Source organism: Lemur catta, chromosome 13, assembly GCF_020740605.2.
Source record: "Lemur catta isolate mLemCat1 chromosome 13, mLemCat1.pri, whole genome shotgun sequence".
Taxonomy (NCBI): Eukaryota; Metazoa; Chordata; class Mammalia; order Primates; family Lemuridae; genus Lemur; species Lemur catta.
In genome coordinates this window covers 42,469,874-42,485,696 of record NC_059140.1, presented here as the reverse complement: position 1 = coordinate 42,485,696, position 15,823 = coordinate 42,469,874, and the positions used below count along the sequence as shown (strand labels likewise).

The 15,823-nt window shown below is 35.4% G+C and overlaps 1 protein-coding gene across 4 annotated transcripts in view; it reads left to right on the top strand.

Annotated features, from left to right (window-relative positions):
• The window catches only part of BORA (BORA aurora kinase A activator), a 29,512-nt gene that overhangs the window by 797 nt on the left and 12,892 nt on the right, over positions 1 to 15,823 (top strand). For 2 of the 4 annotated variants that reach the window (XM_045567314.1, XM_045567315.1), the window contains exons 2-7: positions 326 to 493; positions 2,206 to 2,312; positions 5,624 to 5,669; positions 8,460 to 8,541; positions 14,830 to 14,895; positions 15,472 to 15,528. In XM_045567314.1, the coding sequence (XP_045423270.1) occupies positions 341 to 493; positions 2,206 to 2,312; positions 5,624 to 5,669; positions 8,460 to 8,541; positions 14,830 to 14,895; positions 15,472 to 15,528 (511 nt within the window). In that variant the 5' untranslated portion in view covers positions 326 to 340. Of the gene's footprint in view, positions 1 to 325; positions 494 to 2,205; positions 2,313 to 5,623; positions 5,670 to 8,459; positions 8,542 to 14,829; positions 14,896 to 15,471; positions 15,529 to 15,823 lie in introns of those variants that run through there. The other 2 variants (XM_045567316.1, XM_045567318.1) reach the window with 2 other exon arrangements.

Genomic DNA, 15,823 nt, shown 5'->3' with positions numbered 1-15,823 from the left:
TTGAAAAGGGATTTAGTAGTCTCAAAGGCAAGTCTGAACTCATTCATATTTGGTTGACTGTTAACTTATAAGCCACTTAACTTCTCTGAACTTGTTAATTCTTCTGCAAAATTATATCACAAATACCTCTGTAGCTTTCAAGGGTATTTCGAGGATCGTTTGAGAAATGTATATGTGATACTTCTTGTGTACACTATAAAATAGCCCCCAAGAGCCTTAGGTTTTGAGTTCTTTTTGTGAAACGTGTTTGTTGAATATATTTTGTCAAAATTAATATCTGTAGAACTTTGTGGTTTTAAAATGCATATTTCTGATTTCTTTTTAGCCTTCTCTCTGGGCTATGGGAGATGTCAAAGAATCAAAAATGCAAATAACACCGGAAACTCCAGGAAGGATCCCTGTTTTAAATCCTTTTGAAAGTCCTAGTGATTATTCTAATCTTCATGAACAAACTCTTGCCAGCCCTTCTGTTTTTAAATCAACAAAATTACCAGTAAGTTATTCTTGACTGGTGTTTACCACTAATTGTAAATGTACATAATTACAAATAATTTTAAATGTGAACATTTTTTTTTACAAGGTAAAGGGGAAATACATCATGGAGGATATATAGTTGCAATGTGCTTTTTTAATTATAGTGTTCATGATAATCTCATGGTTGGACTAATAAGTGAGAAGATTTTTTTTTTTAGTTTTTTTTTTTTTTTAATTCAATAGATAACATATGTTAACTTCCTGCAGTTGTAGGAGCTGGATACTATGGTTGATGATATATCTACTAATATGTTATAAAAGAAGCTGTATTATCTAATTATCTATTCTCATTTTTAGCAAACATTGAGTGTTACTATATATTAGATACAATGCTAAGCACCGGGGTTACACTGAGAACAAGTTAGGATCATTAGGCACAAATCCTCAAGGAGGTTATACTCTAATGTAAGGGTCAGCAAAGTTTTTCTGTCAGGGGCCAGACAATAAATATTTAGGCTATTCTGATCATTTGATGGCTGTCACAACTACTCACTTCTGCCTCATATCATAAAAGCAGCCATAGGCAATGTGTAAACAAATAAAGGTGGCTATGGTCCAGTAAAGCTTTATTTATGGACACTGAAATTTGGATTTCATGTAATTTTCAGGTGTCAAGAAATATTAATATTTTGGGGGGTTTTTTCAACCATTTAAAAATGTCAAAACCATTCTTAGTTTGCAGGCAACCCCTACTTTAAAGAGATAGATACACCTAAATGAGCAATTTCAAAACAATGTGATATGTGCTATGATTAGTAGCACAATGGTGACATAAAGAGAAAGTACTCTTTAGAGATTAGGGAAGGCTTTATCACTTTAGCTTATTTTTACTGTTACTTGCTATACTGGAGAAGTTCTTTTGATGTCTGATGTTTCACATTACCTAGAAAAACTGCAAACTCGGTGGCTGTTTCTGCTACCCTTTTATCTCAACTTGGACAGTGAACCAGGTATGCATTAAAGGAAAGTTGAGCAGTGTTACAGTTTATATTGATCATTAATCTGACCTTATGATTTTTAAATGAATCATATAAACATTTAGTTGTCTTTTAGTCTTATTAAAATTAAACAATGGATTGACTACAACTTAATCCTCATAGTTAGAATGTTTGACATCTTGAGTTTTTAGGCCTGAACTTGTCTAGAATATACTGCTAGTTACAGACTAGGATTTGGATAAGCTTTTGGTTCATTTGGATAGTTGAATAAATATGAATAGTTCATATTTATTTTAAGGATCAACTATTTTATAGCTTTTGCAGCCACTTCTGTAGTTAGGACTTTGTTTAATTTCAGTTTATTCTTAGTGAAAGTAAAGACCTTTTGATAACTCTGAGAGAGTTTTACGTGGGTGTAGTATTGATAAGTATCAATTGTGGAAGTTTTATACCTTTATTACTCTGTTGTGATTTTTTTTAGTATTAGTGTTTTGTTTTTTTTTTAAATTACCCAGGTGGAAGATTTTTTAAAAGAGATACATACAGTCAAGTCAGTTGATTCGGTGTGATTGGATCACCATATGCCACTTAATTTAGTGGTAAAATCAAATTTTAAAATATAAGCTTTAAAATATTATAACCATTTACATTATTTTTGAAGGTGACAATGGTTAGCATTTTAATGAACTATTTTAGTTTGCTTTTACTTATAAACTTGCTTTCTTTTGTTAAGACTCCAGGGAAATTTAGATGGTCTATCGATCAGCTAGCTGTAATAAATCCTGTAGAAATAGATCCAGAAGATATTCATCGTCAAGCTTTGTACTTAAGTCATTCTCGGTAAGTTTTCCTTTCTTGCACCTAAGTGTAATAACACTCTCAAGTGAAGAAACACAGGAAATTCTAAATGTTGAATATTTTTATAATGTAAAGATATCAGGGAGAAAAACTTTTGATGCAGATTTTTCCCATCTAAATGAATGAGTTCAAAGAAATACATCCCAAAAGATTTTCTTGCTAAGAGTTCGAAATCTGTATAGAAACCCCTTTCTTTTATACAGTCTTCTCCCTTGTTATTTGTGGGACAGGTCTGCCTCCTCAGCATTTGGTAGAAGGAAGGGCATTTTGAAATTTGTACCTTTTTGCATGGTTGTGGCTTCTGTCATTGACTTTGTTTTCTTTTTTAGTAGTTTGGGGTAAAGCAAAATGCTGGTTAGTTGCTATCTATGTTTGGGGAAGCCTAAAATCCCTTTAATAAGTTAAAGACACATTGAATTGAAAGGTGTCCATTTGCAACAGAGAGATTTTTTTTAGGTATCAGCCAACTTTGACATAGTTCACTTGTCGTGTCTGAATTGTAATTTCTAGGATTCTGCATAATACCCAGTGCAGTCTTAACTTATTTGTCAATGTGTTGTGTAGGTTTCAAGGCACTAATGTGCCTCAGATGTGTGATTAATGATGCCTAATGTAGTGAGAACATGCACTTCTTTGGGGGAACAGATTTAGTTTTTAATCACGAATTATCAGGTAATATTCTTTTATAGTTTTAGGGAGTCTTTCATTTATATTGGTTTTATAGTCTGTTTTTTTATATTTGAAAAAACTCAAATCATTATATGACCAGCTTTTAATTTTTTGTCCTAAGGTAGATGTCTTATCAATCCAAAACAAAGGATAACTCTTTTCCCTTTGACTTTAGAATTCAGTCACATAAAAATGCACACATGTTGAGATGTTCTTGCAAATACTTACCTGGCTTTTCTCCTGCATCCTCTCTTTGCTTGGTAATTTGATGACCATTCACTCATAGTTAATGAATGTCCATGCAAAGTGTTGTAGGAAGAAAATGAGTGCAAAGCACAAAAACATTTTAACTTAAATTTAAATAATACCTTTGAAAGAGAAGATGAAAAGAATATCAAAAAGCAAATGAATCACAGTTAATGACTAATTTTTTTGTTTCACACAAAATGTATGTTTAAATTATTTTGCCTCATCAATATATTGAATCATGGACAATTGCTATATCTTATTGGTAGAAAGATATTTATTGAGTACAGTGAGGCACTGTGAGAAACACTGAAGAGAAGGGCAGGATATTATTCTTGCTCTCAAGAGTCAACAATATAATTAGACCAAAGTTGCAGCACAACATTTCTATACTGATTGATAAATTATGTATTGTCTGTGTAGGTTTATAAAGAGAATCTTGCTATATTTCAGTAAATAGATTTGTGAAGATGGGGAAAGAATGGGAAAATGTCCTAATTTTAATTTAATTTACTAATGTAATTCAACAAATGGTTAAGGCTTCTACCAAGGATAGTGAGCATATTCTTAAGAGAGCATGTTGATTCCATCCTTAGAAATAAGCAATGGCTTCCAATATCTCTTTTTACCTAATCAGAGCTCTCTATTTCAGTTTTTCTTATCCTTTTCATGCCACTGCCCACACAGAAAATGATCACTGTAAGGGATAGTGGTGTAAACAAGTGAGTCTCGTCCACACAGGAGGTGACCAGTTCTAAAGGTCTTCTCTGCTTCCCCACCCCCTAAAGGATCTACATTCATGGCTCACCTATTACTTGTATGCATAATACCTGTCTTCAATGGGTTGCTGGTCAGCATCCTCTGCTTTGTATGACCTCTCAGAACCTTTATAATCTGGCTCTACTATATTTGATTTTTACTGTTTCCAGCAATCAACTGAATATTTCTGGTTCTTAAAGTCCCTCTGATGAAGTAGCAAAAGGTTTCTAAATATGGTAATGGCAAGTTTAGAACTTAGTTCAGATGCTAAGAGTATTGTGCTCTGTTATTTTGACCTGGTCATGACTGTAATAAGATGAAGAGAACTCAAAAGAACTCAAAATGGCTGTTGTTCAAGCTGGGATATTTGGGTTATCACTGTAGTTTATTTTCTTATAATTCCCCCACTTGAAAAATCCACTTGGCCGGGCATGGTGGCTCACGCCTGTAATCCTAGCACTCTGGGAGGCCGAGGAGGGTGGATTGTTTGAACTCAGGAGTTCGAGACCAGCCTGGGCAAGAGTGAGACCCTGTCTCTGCTAAAAATAGAAAGAAATTATCTGGCCAACTAAAAATATATGTAGAAAAAATGAGCTGGGCATGGTGGCGCATGCCTGTAGTCCCAGCTACTCAGGAGGCTGAGGCAGGAGGATGGCTTGAGCCCAGGAGTTTGAGGTTGCTGTGAGCTAGGCTGATGCCATGGCACTCTAGCCCGGGCAACAGAGCGAGACTCTGTCTCAAAAAAAAAAAAAAAGAAAAGAAAAATCCACTTGATTTAAATTTCTGAAATGTGTACATTCTCATGTAAACTTTGTTAAGTCATGAACAAATATATACATGAAAAATTTCTGAGAGAAAATCATTTTAAATTGTTGTTAAAAAGTGTCTTACCAATTTATTGATGGAAAACAAGCATTCTCTCCTAGAATGGGATAAGGAAGTGGTCTTATAAGGCTAACTGCTGAGTTGTTGGCAAGTACATGCCTTGTCCTTGAGACTTGACATTTTATATTAAATCTTATAGGTGAGAAATTTGTGTTGCTGTAATGGCATATTGTACCAAAGTGAAAAAAAAAAAATAATTCATTTGGAGAAAATTTTGCATTGTTGAGGTTTTATTTCAAAATTAATATTCTTGCCTGTTTATTCAGAACCATAAGGATGATAGTTTCTTTTCTTCGATTTTAGAGTAAGTTGATTCTAAAATTATTGCTATGATAAACTTGCTGTAATCGAAGAGTAAGAATTTGGGCAATTTTTAGATGTCTGTCGAATGAAATACTTCTTAATTTGTGTTGTTCAAAGGACAAAGTTTATTCAGATTACTTTATGTTGTTAAAGCAATTTAAAAATTATATCAATGTAAGTCTTGTAAGAGAAAATACTATTCCATTCAAGCTTTGAATGGAAAATAGGGAGGTAAGCCTAATAGCTAAATGTTGAATTTCAGAATACTACCATTTGCTAAATGTTGTAAGATACCAGTTTTTATTATAAAGTGAACTTAACATTTGTCAGTTTTCAACAGAGGGAAATTATTTCTTGGAAAGGTTATTATTTTCAATGTTCAATAAGCTTAAGTAATGGCATGGTTATTTTTCTTCTTTATCTCTGTATAGAATAGATAAAGATGTGGAAGACAAAAGACAAAAAGCCATTGAAGAGGTAACTTAAAACTGTTACTGATCATTAAGCCAGTTAAGGATCAATTCTGCATGCGTGTGGCCTCTCTTAGGAAGACTTTCTGCAAATCTTTCACTGTCTCACTCCCCACCAGCTCCTCCCGTGCCCCAGCTATATAAGCACCTTTCTGTGCTTTCCTAAGACCAATGATTTTCAGCTATTCACTACTTCTCATAGTACTTATATACTGTTACAATGATCACTTTAATGTTTCTCTCCCCTAGACTGAATTCTTTTTTGGCCAATATTGTGCTTCATTCATCTTTTCATTGTCAAGGCCTAGCACAACTTTTCTTCCTTGTGCCTTCAGAATATTGATTAGCACAAACTTCTGTTTCCAGTTGGAGTTTATGTAGAGGAAGTTGAATATTTTGGGGCCTTTACAATCTAGATTGGCATTGGTAATGGTTTTATCTTTTGATGTCAACACTTTGGATTTTTAAGACGTAGAATATATTTCATGAAATAAAATGTTTTACTACTAAAAGCAGAATGTGTATATTATAAATGTAGAGTTTTTTAAAAAATAAACTAAGTTTTTTGCTTTTTGCTTTTTTGTTTGCTGAACTCTTTTTCTTAGAGTGCAAGTAAGGGATATCTGTCTATTTCTTTCTTCAGAAAGTCTTTATCTCATGGCAGCATTTCTGATTTTTCCCTTGCCCCCTCCATATCCCCGTCAAGCTACCTCCATTCCTTTGCTATACTTGGCTCTCTGAACCCCGAAAGTTTTCTACTCTGGCATGTTCAAAGATCAGGTGGTGCCTGGGCTTCTCCTATACTTTTTTTTTTTAGTGTATTTTTCCCTCAACCTGTTTTTTAGAATGCAGTTTCATATGTTTATTCCTGCCACATATTACCTACTTCTTTATCTAGTAACTTCACAATTTTCATTCTGATCCAATCACATGGTGCTTCCCCAGCTGAATATTCTCAGACTCTTTGTAAATTCCCAACACTTTGGGTAATACTCCCTCTTTTTAGAATTCTCAACTTGAAAGGGGAATTCAGCAGGCAATGCTTAAGAAAATGAAGTCAGAGTGAAGATTAGGGCTAATGTGTCAGAAACAAATTAAATTTTTTAAACATATATTTTTGAAAATACAATAAATACATGCACATGGTAAAGAAAATTCAAGTGCAAAGAAAAAATATAAAATGAAAATGAAAAGCCTCCTTTTCCACCCTCCCACTTCTTAAAGGTAACTACTATAATAATTCTTATGTATACTTCAAATTAATTTTATGTATATAATAGCATATATCCTTTAAATATTGTAGACAAATAGGATCATCATTTTTGTACTATTTTGCATCTTGTTTTTAATAATTTTTCTTAGATATTTTTTATAATCTGCATATACAGATTTTTATCTTTTAGTAACAGCATAGTAACCCTGCCCCTATTGACAGATGTTTAAGTTGTGTTCATTATTTTTCTGTCACAAATAATGCTGTAGTGCTGCAGTGATTTGTACTTATATCTGTGTTCTTGAAATGGACCGTCTAAGCCAGAAGCTTTGTGAATTTTTAGCTTTGGTAGATTTTACCACATTACCCTTCCTAAAAGGATATACCAATTTACACTCGTGTACATTATTATATTACATTATTATACTGCCTGTTTTTTCACATCTCCAATAATTATTATTAAACTTCTTAATTCATGCTACTGTTATTACTTTAAAATAGCATCCTGTCATTTGGTATTGTATTTCTTTACCTTTAAGTGAACTTACGTATCACTTCCTAAGTTTATGGGTCCTTTCCATTTCTTTTTTTCCTGGGAATTGTCTATATCATAACCTGACCCCTCTTCTTTTTTTTCATGTTTTCCTCATAAATTCATAGGTGTAGTTTAGTTAAAGGAAATTAGTTCTGTCATATGTGTAGGCAAATATAAAAAAGATGTTTTCAGTTACCCCAAAACATAGAGAAGGAAAAGAATACTGTATTAGGAATGAAAGAGGAAAGAATGATATCCAAGTGCCCTATCTGCATTTGAATATGCTGCCCAGTGGTGTGCTGGTAAATGTTTAGCAGCTGGCCCTTTGGTCATAGAAACTGTATTCTTTTTAGTGATTGCTGCTACCCATAGAGTAAATACTCCAACCATGTCCAATTTCAAGCACTGATGTGACATCGCTGAGTGGGAAAAGAAGTACAGTGGCCCATCATTATATGTGAGAATTCCACCACACAGATAAAAAGACATAATTAACCTCCAGAGCATAGATATTGGTAAATGTAGTCATTAGCAAATGATGTTTTGAATATTTATTACCTTTATTTTTAATATTATTTGTTTAATTGTAAATTTTCATTATTTTTAAAATTGGCTTTAACAACTGATGCAGAAAATTCCTGAATTAAGAATCAAAAGCCAGTAGAAGCCAGCCAGCTCCAGCACACCATTCATACTGGCTAACTTGACACACATCTGTCTCCGTTCCTTTCCTCTTCATCCTCCCTTTTGTTACAAGTTCCCCCAAAATGGGGGAGAAATTTAAAGTATTTTGTCTATGATTAATGCCCTTCGCTTAATTTGCAAGTTTCAAATTGAAGTTGTTGATGTGAAGTATTAAGATTTCTCTTTATAAATACTTTAAATTTCTTCCATTTCACTTTTGGTCATTTGTGCTTTTAAGTGCTACAATTTTTAAATGTAAAAGTCAGTGGTATGTCACATGATTATTGGTTGTATGAAAGTAACACAGGTACCTTCTCACATTTTGGGGGAAGTTATGCCTAATTGTATGACTTTAATTTTCCTAGTTTTTCACTAAAGATGTCATCGTACCCTCTCCTTGGACTGATCATGAAGGGAAACAGCTTTCAGAGTATCATTCCAGTAAATGTGAGTGTACTAAAAATCATATGAATAAAAATCAGTGAATATAAAGGAACATACAGTCAAGTGTCAGTTTATCTGTTTTGGTAAGGAGCTTGCTTTAAATTAAATTTCAGGACAATGGAGGACTTAGTTCCTATTAGGGTTAGGATTCAAAATTTGACTAAAATATATGGAATATTTTTTTTTTTGGCTGTTCTGTTCTGAATTTAATTTTTTCCTTATGACCACTGTTAATATCAGTTATAATGGTTATTATAGAAGATCCATAGATGAAGAAATGGTTGGTATTGAATATAGAGCTGAGTTGTTAATGACTTTAGCAATGCTTTTGAAGGTTAATATTTTAAATAAAATCCTTAAATTGCTTTGTTTTTTGCTAATTTGCTGATTTCTTATAAAGGTAGAGGAAGGATGGAGACTTGTGTGACCTCTGGGACAGTATATTACAGCTGATCATCTGCAAAATTAATAAGGAAATTAAAGGGCAAGCCAGTAATCTTTCAAATATCTTTCTACCTCCAGGCAGTGGTTGTCTTATATTTGCTCTCACTGCCCTTTGGTTTGTGAGACAGTGTTCAGATATCACTTGTATGTATGTATCCCTCATTGCAGTGGACTTACCCACTTTCTGTGTAGCATACCTTAATTATGTTCTTAGTATACAGGGACTATTTGTTCCATTCTTCATCAAAAACACAACAATAATGAGTAAAATGGATTTGAGTACATTCTCTGTGCCAGGACAGTGCTAAGTGCTTTCAGTAATTCCTTACAACTTGTATGAGATAGGTGCAGTTGTTGGCCCCATTTTATAAGTGAGAAAACCTACTTTTAGAAAGATTAGAGCACTTTTCCAGGGTTACAGAGATGATAAAAGTGGTAGAACTTGGATTCAGAATTAGGCATTCTCCAGTCAGATTCTGTATTCTTAGCTATTACAAACTGTTGGTAACTTGTGATAGTGGATGGAGATCTGGATTGTAAACCTCCTGCTACTATAAACCAGAAGGATGACCTGGATCAAAGTAGTCAATCTCTTTGAACGTCAGTTTTTGTTTTTGTTTGTTTGTTTGTTTTTTGAGACATAGTCTCGCTCTATTGCCCACGCTAGAGTGCCGTGGTGTCAGCCTAGCTCGCAGCAACCTCAAACTCCTGGGCTTAAGTGATCCTACTGCCTCAGCCTCCCGAGTAGCTGGGACTGCAGGCATGCACCACCATGCCCGGCTAATTTTTTCTATATATATTTTTAGTTGGCCAGGTAATTTCTTTCTATTTTTAGTAGAGACGGGGTCTCGCTGTTGCTCAGGCTGGTCTCCAACTCCTGACCTCCAGCGATCCTCCTGCCTCAGCCTCCCAGAGTGCTAGGATTACAGGCGTGAGCCACCGCGCCCGGCCTGAACGTCAGTTTTTTGTTTGTGAAAAAAAAGGATTGAAATAGAGAATTTTCTATTACTACCCCTCCCAGCTTTAAAATTCTGTGTCCAAGGTGACATTTTCGTAGACACTAGTGCTAGTTTTTTTCCCCCAAATTCTTTTGTTCTTTTTTTTTTTTTAAGGCTGGTCAAGTGGAGCCCAAAATTCTTTAATGTTGGATTTTTTAACAGATGAATAAACCTTCTTCTGTGATCCTTTTTATAACATCATTAGGTGTTCCAAGTGTCCTGTTTTAGTTAAAGTGATGTAGGATCAGGAAGATGCCAAAAATACTGTAGACTCTTAGAAAATCAAGCCCATGATGGCAGCACAGTGGTTAACAGATGGGCTCCAGAACTGTGTTATGTAATATGGTACTGGGAGACAATTCTCTATAGGTCTCACATTTCTGTACATCTTTCAAGGAGTGGCATGAACAGGTTTTCTTCCAAACTATCTTTTCAAGGATGTTTGTACCATGCACATCCTTGGAAGATAGAGATAGTGTGTCCCACCAGAGAAGAGGGTGAGTTTGTTTTGCTCTCCAGTATAATAAAGATGATGGCTCCCTCTGGAGCAGATTTGCTTGCAGTCTATCATAAAAGAATGAGATTTCCTAAGCTTGGGGTCCCTGAGCTGTGATGAAAACCCAGTCTGTATATAGCATTCACCTGGGTATTTTAATTTTGGATCTTTAAGATAGCACTCCTCCAATGATTAGGGGAGACAGAAGATGGAAATGAAGATTTTACTACTTACAAGTCCTGGGGGGTACAGAGCATGCCTGGAGGCCACATACGTGTAGGTCAGGGAGAGAGAGAAGGGACCTGTGGGTCCAGAGCATTATCCAGACAGGTTTCCTTTGGGGAGCTGGTGGGTTTAAAGCAAGCAGGCAGGAGTTCCAGGAGGTCATGCAGTGACTGTCAGGTGGTCACTGTGGCATATCTGCACAGTCCTTGTGGGGTGTGCAAGTCAGCAGGACCAGTCAGGTAGCTCTATGTAGCTGTCCCATAGGGAGGTGGTCACCAGGAGGAAGTTGTATAAGTCAGACATCTAGATTGACCATTAAGGTGTAGAGCTGGAAACTCTGTCAAGGATTACTGAGCTCTGCTTTTGGTATGGGAAAATCTGGCTTATATTACAAATTATAAGAATTCACTGCATCAGGCTGTTCCATGTCACCTCCTTGGCACTTGGGGACAAAGGGAGTTGATATGAACATTAAATTCATGCTGCCTGCTACGCTGAGAATAATGAAATCCTTTGTCTTTTCCCAGAAGCCTCGTGTCTTCAGCCAGCATCCATGAAACTTTGACATGTTTACTTGTGAACTGGCAAGTAGGGTAAAATCTTAGATTCTTCACACTTCTTGACATATGGTAGCCACTGGCCATGTGTGACTATTTAAATTTAAAAATTAAAATTAAAAATTGAGTTTCCGATTCACACTATTCACATTTCAAGTGCTTAATAACCACATGTGGCTATTGGTGACCATATTGGATAGTGTAGATATAGAACATTTCCATCATCACAGAAAAAGTTCTATGGGACAACACTGCTTTAAGGCTAACGTTCTTTATCTGTAAAGAACCCAAAATTAAATATTTAAGGCTTTGCAGACCACATAGTCTTTGTCATAACTGCTCAACTCTACTCCTGTAGCACGAAAACAGCCACTGACGATATGTAAATGAGTGATTGTAGGTGTGTTCCAGTAAAGCTTTATTTACAAAAATAGGAGACAGGTCAGATTTGTGCCACGGGCCATAGTTTGCTGACCCTTACTGTAGAGTAATTTTGTCTGGGTTTGAAGTGTACCCAGTAAAGCTCACTCACTGGGTGACTGTAGCCGAGTTACTTAGCTTCCCTGTGCCACAGTTTCCTTATCTATAAAATGATGGTTGTTGAAGCACCTCTAAGATCATGTTACCTAGTACATGGTAAGTGTTTTGTTAAAGATTAACAAAGAAAATGATGAATGGGGGAAAGTGGTTTTGCTTATACATGTTAGCTTGTGCTGTTAGCTTTTACTGTTAAAAATATTTATGCAGCAAGGTGCTTCAATGCATATCTTCATGTGTTTTTTTTAATGGACTTATATGAGAATTCATTCATTTGGAATGTATATGTACGCAGAGGATTTCTGAATTATAGGATATATGTTTACCTAATTTGACTACACAGTGCTAGAATGCTGCTCTCCAGAATGTCTGTACAGTTTGCAGAGCCACCAACAGTGCCTAGGGTTCCTATGTCCCAGCATCCCTGCCAATGCTTGGCATTATCCAGCAAATGATCATTTTAATTTTTGTTTGGTCTTCTTCATATACTAATGGCCTTTTTAATTTCCTCTCCTGGAAAATGCCTATTTGTGATTCATTGGTCATATTCCTATTGGAGATGCTGTCCTTTTTTTTTCTAAGATACTTTACAAATTATAGTAATATTGGTTTTAAACATTTCAAATGTCATCCCTCATTCTGTCATATGTATGTTATGTTTGTTCTTGATGTCCTTGGTCGCATAGAAATTCCTATTTTGATGTAATCAAGTCCATCAATTTTTCCTTCATTTGATTGTGGTCTTAAACCTGTTTAAGAAGTCTTTCCAGAGGAAACAAGAAAGCACTTGTAGTAGGGTTGAAAAGTGTTGTGATAATGTTGCTGAAGGTGTCTGGTCTGAGGAGGGCAGGGGAGCCATGCTGGTAGAAGATGCAGTTTAAGCTGAGATTTGAGTTAGCCAGACTCAGGGAATGGGGGGAGAAGGCAGAAAGGAAAGAGCATGAGATAATACCTACAAGTGAGAGAAAAACCTTTTTTATTTTTTTAATGTACTCAACTAAATAGTGTTTAGTTGGATGGCAACCATGCTAGAGAAATAGACAAGGTTTTGAGGGGCTTCGCAAGGCATTGAGGTGTTTGGACCTCATCCTAATGGCTACTACAGGATTTTAGGCAGAGAAAGCACTGATTACATTTACCTTATATAATAGGTCACCATGCCTACAGGGAAGAAGGCATCTGAATCCAGAATTTTATTTTTTTGTTTTATTGTTCTACTCATTCTGATAGTATTTAACTGGGGGACTTTAATTCATTCTCTGACCCACCCACCCACTCACTCATTTTTTAATTTCGGATTGTCACTTTACTAGAGCCTATTCTGTCATTTTATTTTAAGCTTCTGGTTTGGGTTTTTTTGTTTTGTTTTGTCTCCTTGCCTTTTCCCCTTTATTTTGCTTATATTGGTCATTTTCATCATTGTTTTAGATTTTTTTTAATCTGGTGATTTTTCAGGTTATAAAACTTAAGGTTTTTTTTTGAGACAGAGTCTCACTCTATTGCCCAGGCTAGAGTGCCATGGCGTCAGCCTAGCTCACAGCAACCTCAAACTCCTGGGCTTGAGCAATCCTCCTGCCTCAGCCTCCCAAGTAGCTGGGACCACAGGCATGTACCACCATGCCCGGCTAATTTTTTCTATATATATATGTATATATATATATATTTTTTTTTTTTTAGCTGTCCATATAATTTCTTTTCTATTTTTAGTAGAGACGGGGTCTCCCTCTTGCTCAGGCTGGTCTCAAACTCCTGAGCTCAAACAATCCGCCCGCCTCGGCCTCCCAGAGTGCTAGGATCACAGGCGTGAGCCACCGCACCCGGCCAAAACTTAAGGTTTTAAAAAAAAATTTGCACCATATTTTTGACTCCTGTTGTGAAAGAAACTGAGCATGGTTTTATTAATCAGATTTCAGGCATTTTAATCCAGACAGTTTATCTAAACCCATTTTGGGAAAACTTTAAGTGACGAGGATCTATTTGAAGACGAGTAAAATATACCCCTAACCTTTTAAGGTTCACATCAAGGAGCAACCATGCCTTCCTTAGAAAGATTCATCAGTCCCACTACTGGGTATTTATCCGAAGGAATTGAAATTAGTCTTTTGAAGAGATATCTGCATTCCCATATTCACTGCAGTACTATCCACAATAGCCAAGATAGGAAAGCACAGGCTGGAGGAAGGGAGGGAGGGAGGGAGGGAGGGAGGGAAGGAAGGAAGGAAGGAAGGAAGAAAGGAAGGAAGGAAGGAAGACAACAAAAAAGAAAATTTAAGTGTACATCAACAGATGATTGGATTTAAAAATGTTGTGTATATGCACAATGGAATACTATTCAGCCTTATAAAAGAAAGAAATTCTATCATTTGTGACAACATGGATGAATCTAGAGGACATTATGCTAGGCGAAATAAGCCAAGAACAGAAAGACAAATATTGTGTGATCTCACTTATATTTGGAATCTAAAAAATTTGAACTCATAACAGTAGAGTAGAATAGTGGTTACCAGGGGCTGGGGGAGTCAGGGAAATGTTGGTTATAGGGTACGAAGTTTCAGTTAGGAGGAATAAGTTCTGGTGATCTATTGCGTGGCAAGGTGACTATAGTTAATAATAATGAATTGTATATTTCAAAATTGCTGAAAGAGTGGATTTTAAATGTTCTCACCACAAAGAAATGAAAAATATGTGAGGTAATAGATATGTAAATTAGCCTGATTTGCTCTTTCCACAATGCATACATGTATGGACACATCACATTGTACTCATAAATACAGTAATTATATGTCACTTAAAAAAATGAAAAAAAAGCATTATTTGCTGTCTCCTTATTTGCTATGATAATCCTTTACTTTTATCCTTGTATTTCTTCCATGTTAAAAAAATAATCAACCTAACAGAAACGTGCCAAAAAATATTTTTTTAAAAGGTGTAAAATAAAAGTTTTCACTTTAATTTTTTACTCTGGAAAAAGTAAGTACTAAAGTAAATGAAGGATATAAAATGTAAGATTTTTTTTCCTTAAAATGTTTTATAGGCGTTAACATATATAGTGACTCTCCAACTGGAAAAAAGCTGACCATTGATTCTGAGAAAAGCAATGGTGAGTATGAGCACAATCTGAAAAGAAATATGTTCCATATGAAGCTATATTTGATTTTAAGCCCAGGTCATGTAGTAACACTTTCCTCTGGAACTGAAATTGTTTACTTGTTATGAATGAGCTAAATAATTCTATGAGAGCTGTCTTTTAGAAACAAATATAGTAGAACAGATAGATACATCCAGCCATGTTTTAGAAATAGCAGTAGTGTTTTCTTGTTCAAAGTGTGTGAATTGATTTCTGATTTTGGAAAGCATTCTTTTGAAAGTTTGTTGATGTGGGAAATCTCCCCCCAGACATAGGCTGGCTTCCTTCTTAATTCAAGTGCCAGAACCATAGCCAGAAGTTAACTGTTTCTGTTAACACGTTTGTATCGGTGGTGAAAAGTATGGGAAACCGCTCATAGGAAGGTGGCATGGTATGTAATAGAATGCGGAAATAGAATAATTCTGTTTGGCTGGAATAGCCTGGGGAGATGATTGACTGGGAAGCACATGCTAAATGGCATGTCATATGCTTTCATTGATTATCTATGTTTGTATTTATTTATTTATTTATTTGCTTGCTTGCTTCCAGCTGCTTGTCAGACATTGCTGTCTCTTCCTGTGGATTTTAATTTAGAGAATATATTAGGTAAATATTATGTCTGTTTAAACCTTTAATAATTTAAAAGTTTTGTTTGGCTGGCTTTTTGTAAATGGTAATATGTGGCAATCCCTCTTTCTAAAGAAGTGGGGAAACTGTCCAGAAATTTCTTTTTATTGAACATGGTCTGAATTAGCCTTTTTATTGTAATAAATTTTACTATAGACATACACTGTAAACATTTTATTGGTATTACCTATACTAATAATGAAGCACTCAAAAAATAAGGAATAGTTAGGCATGGTGGCACGTGTCTGTTGTCCCAGCTACTCAGGAGGCTGAG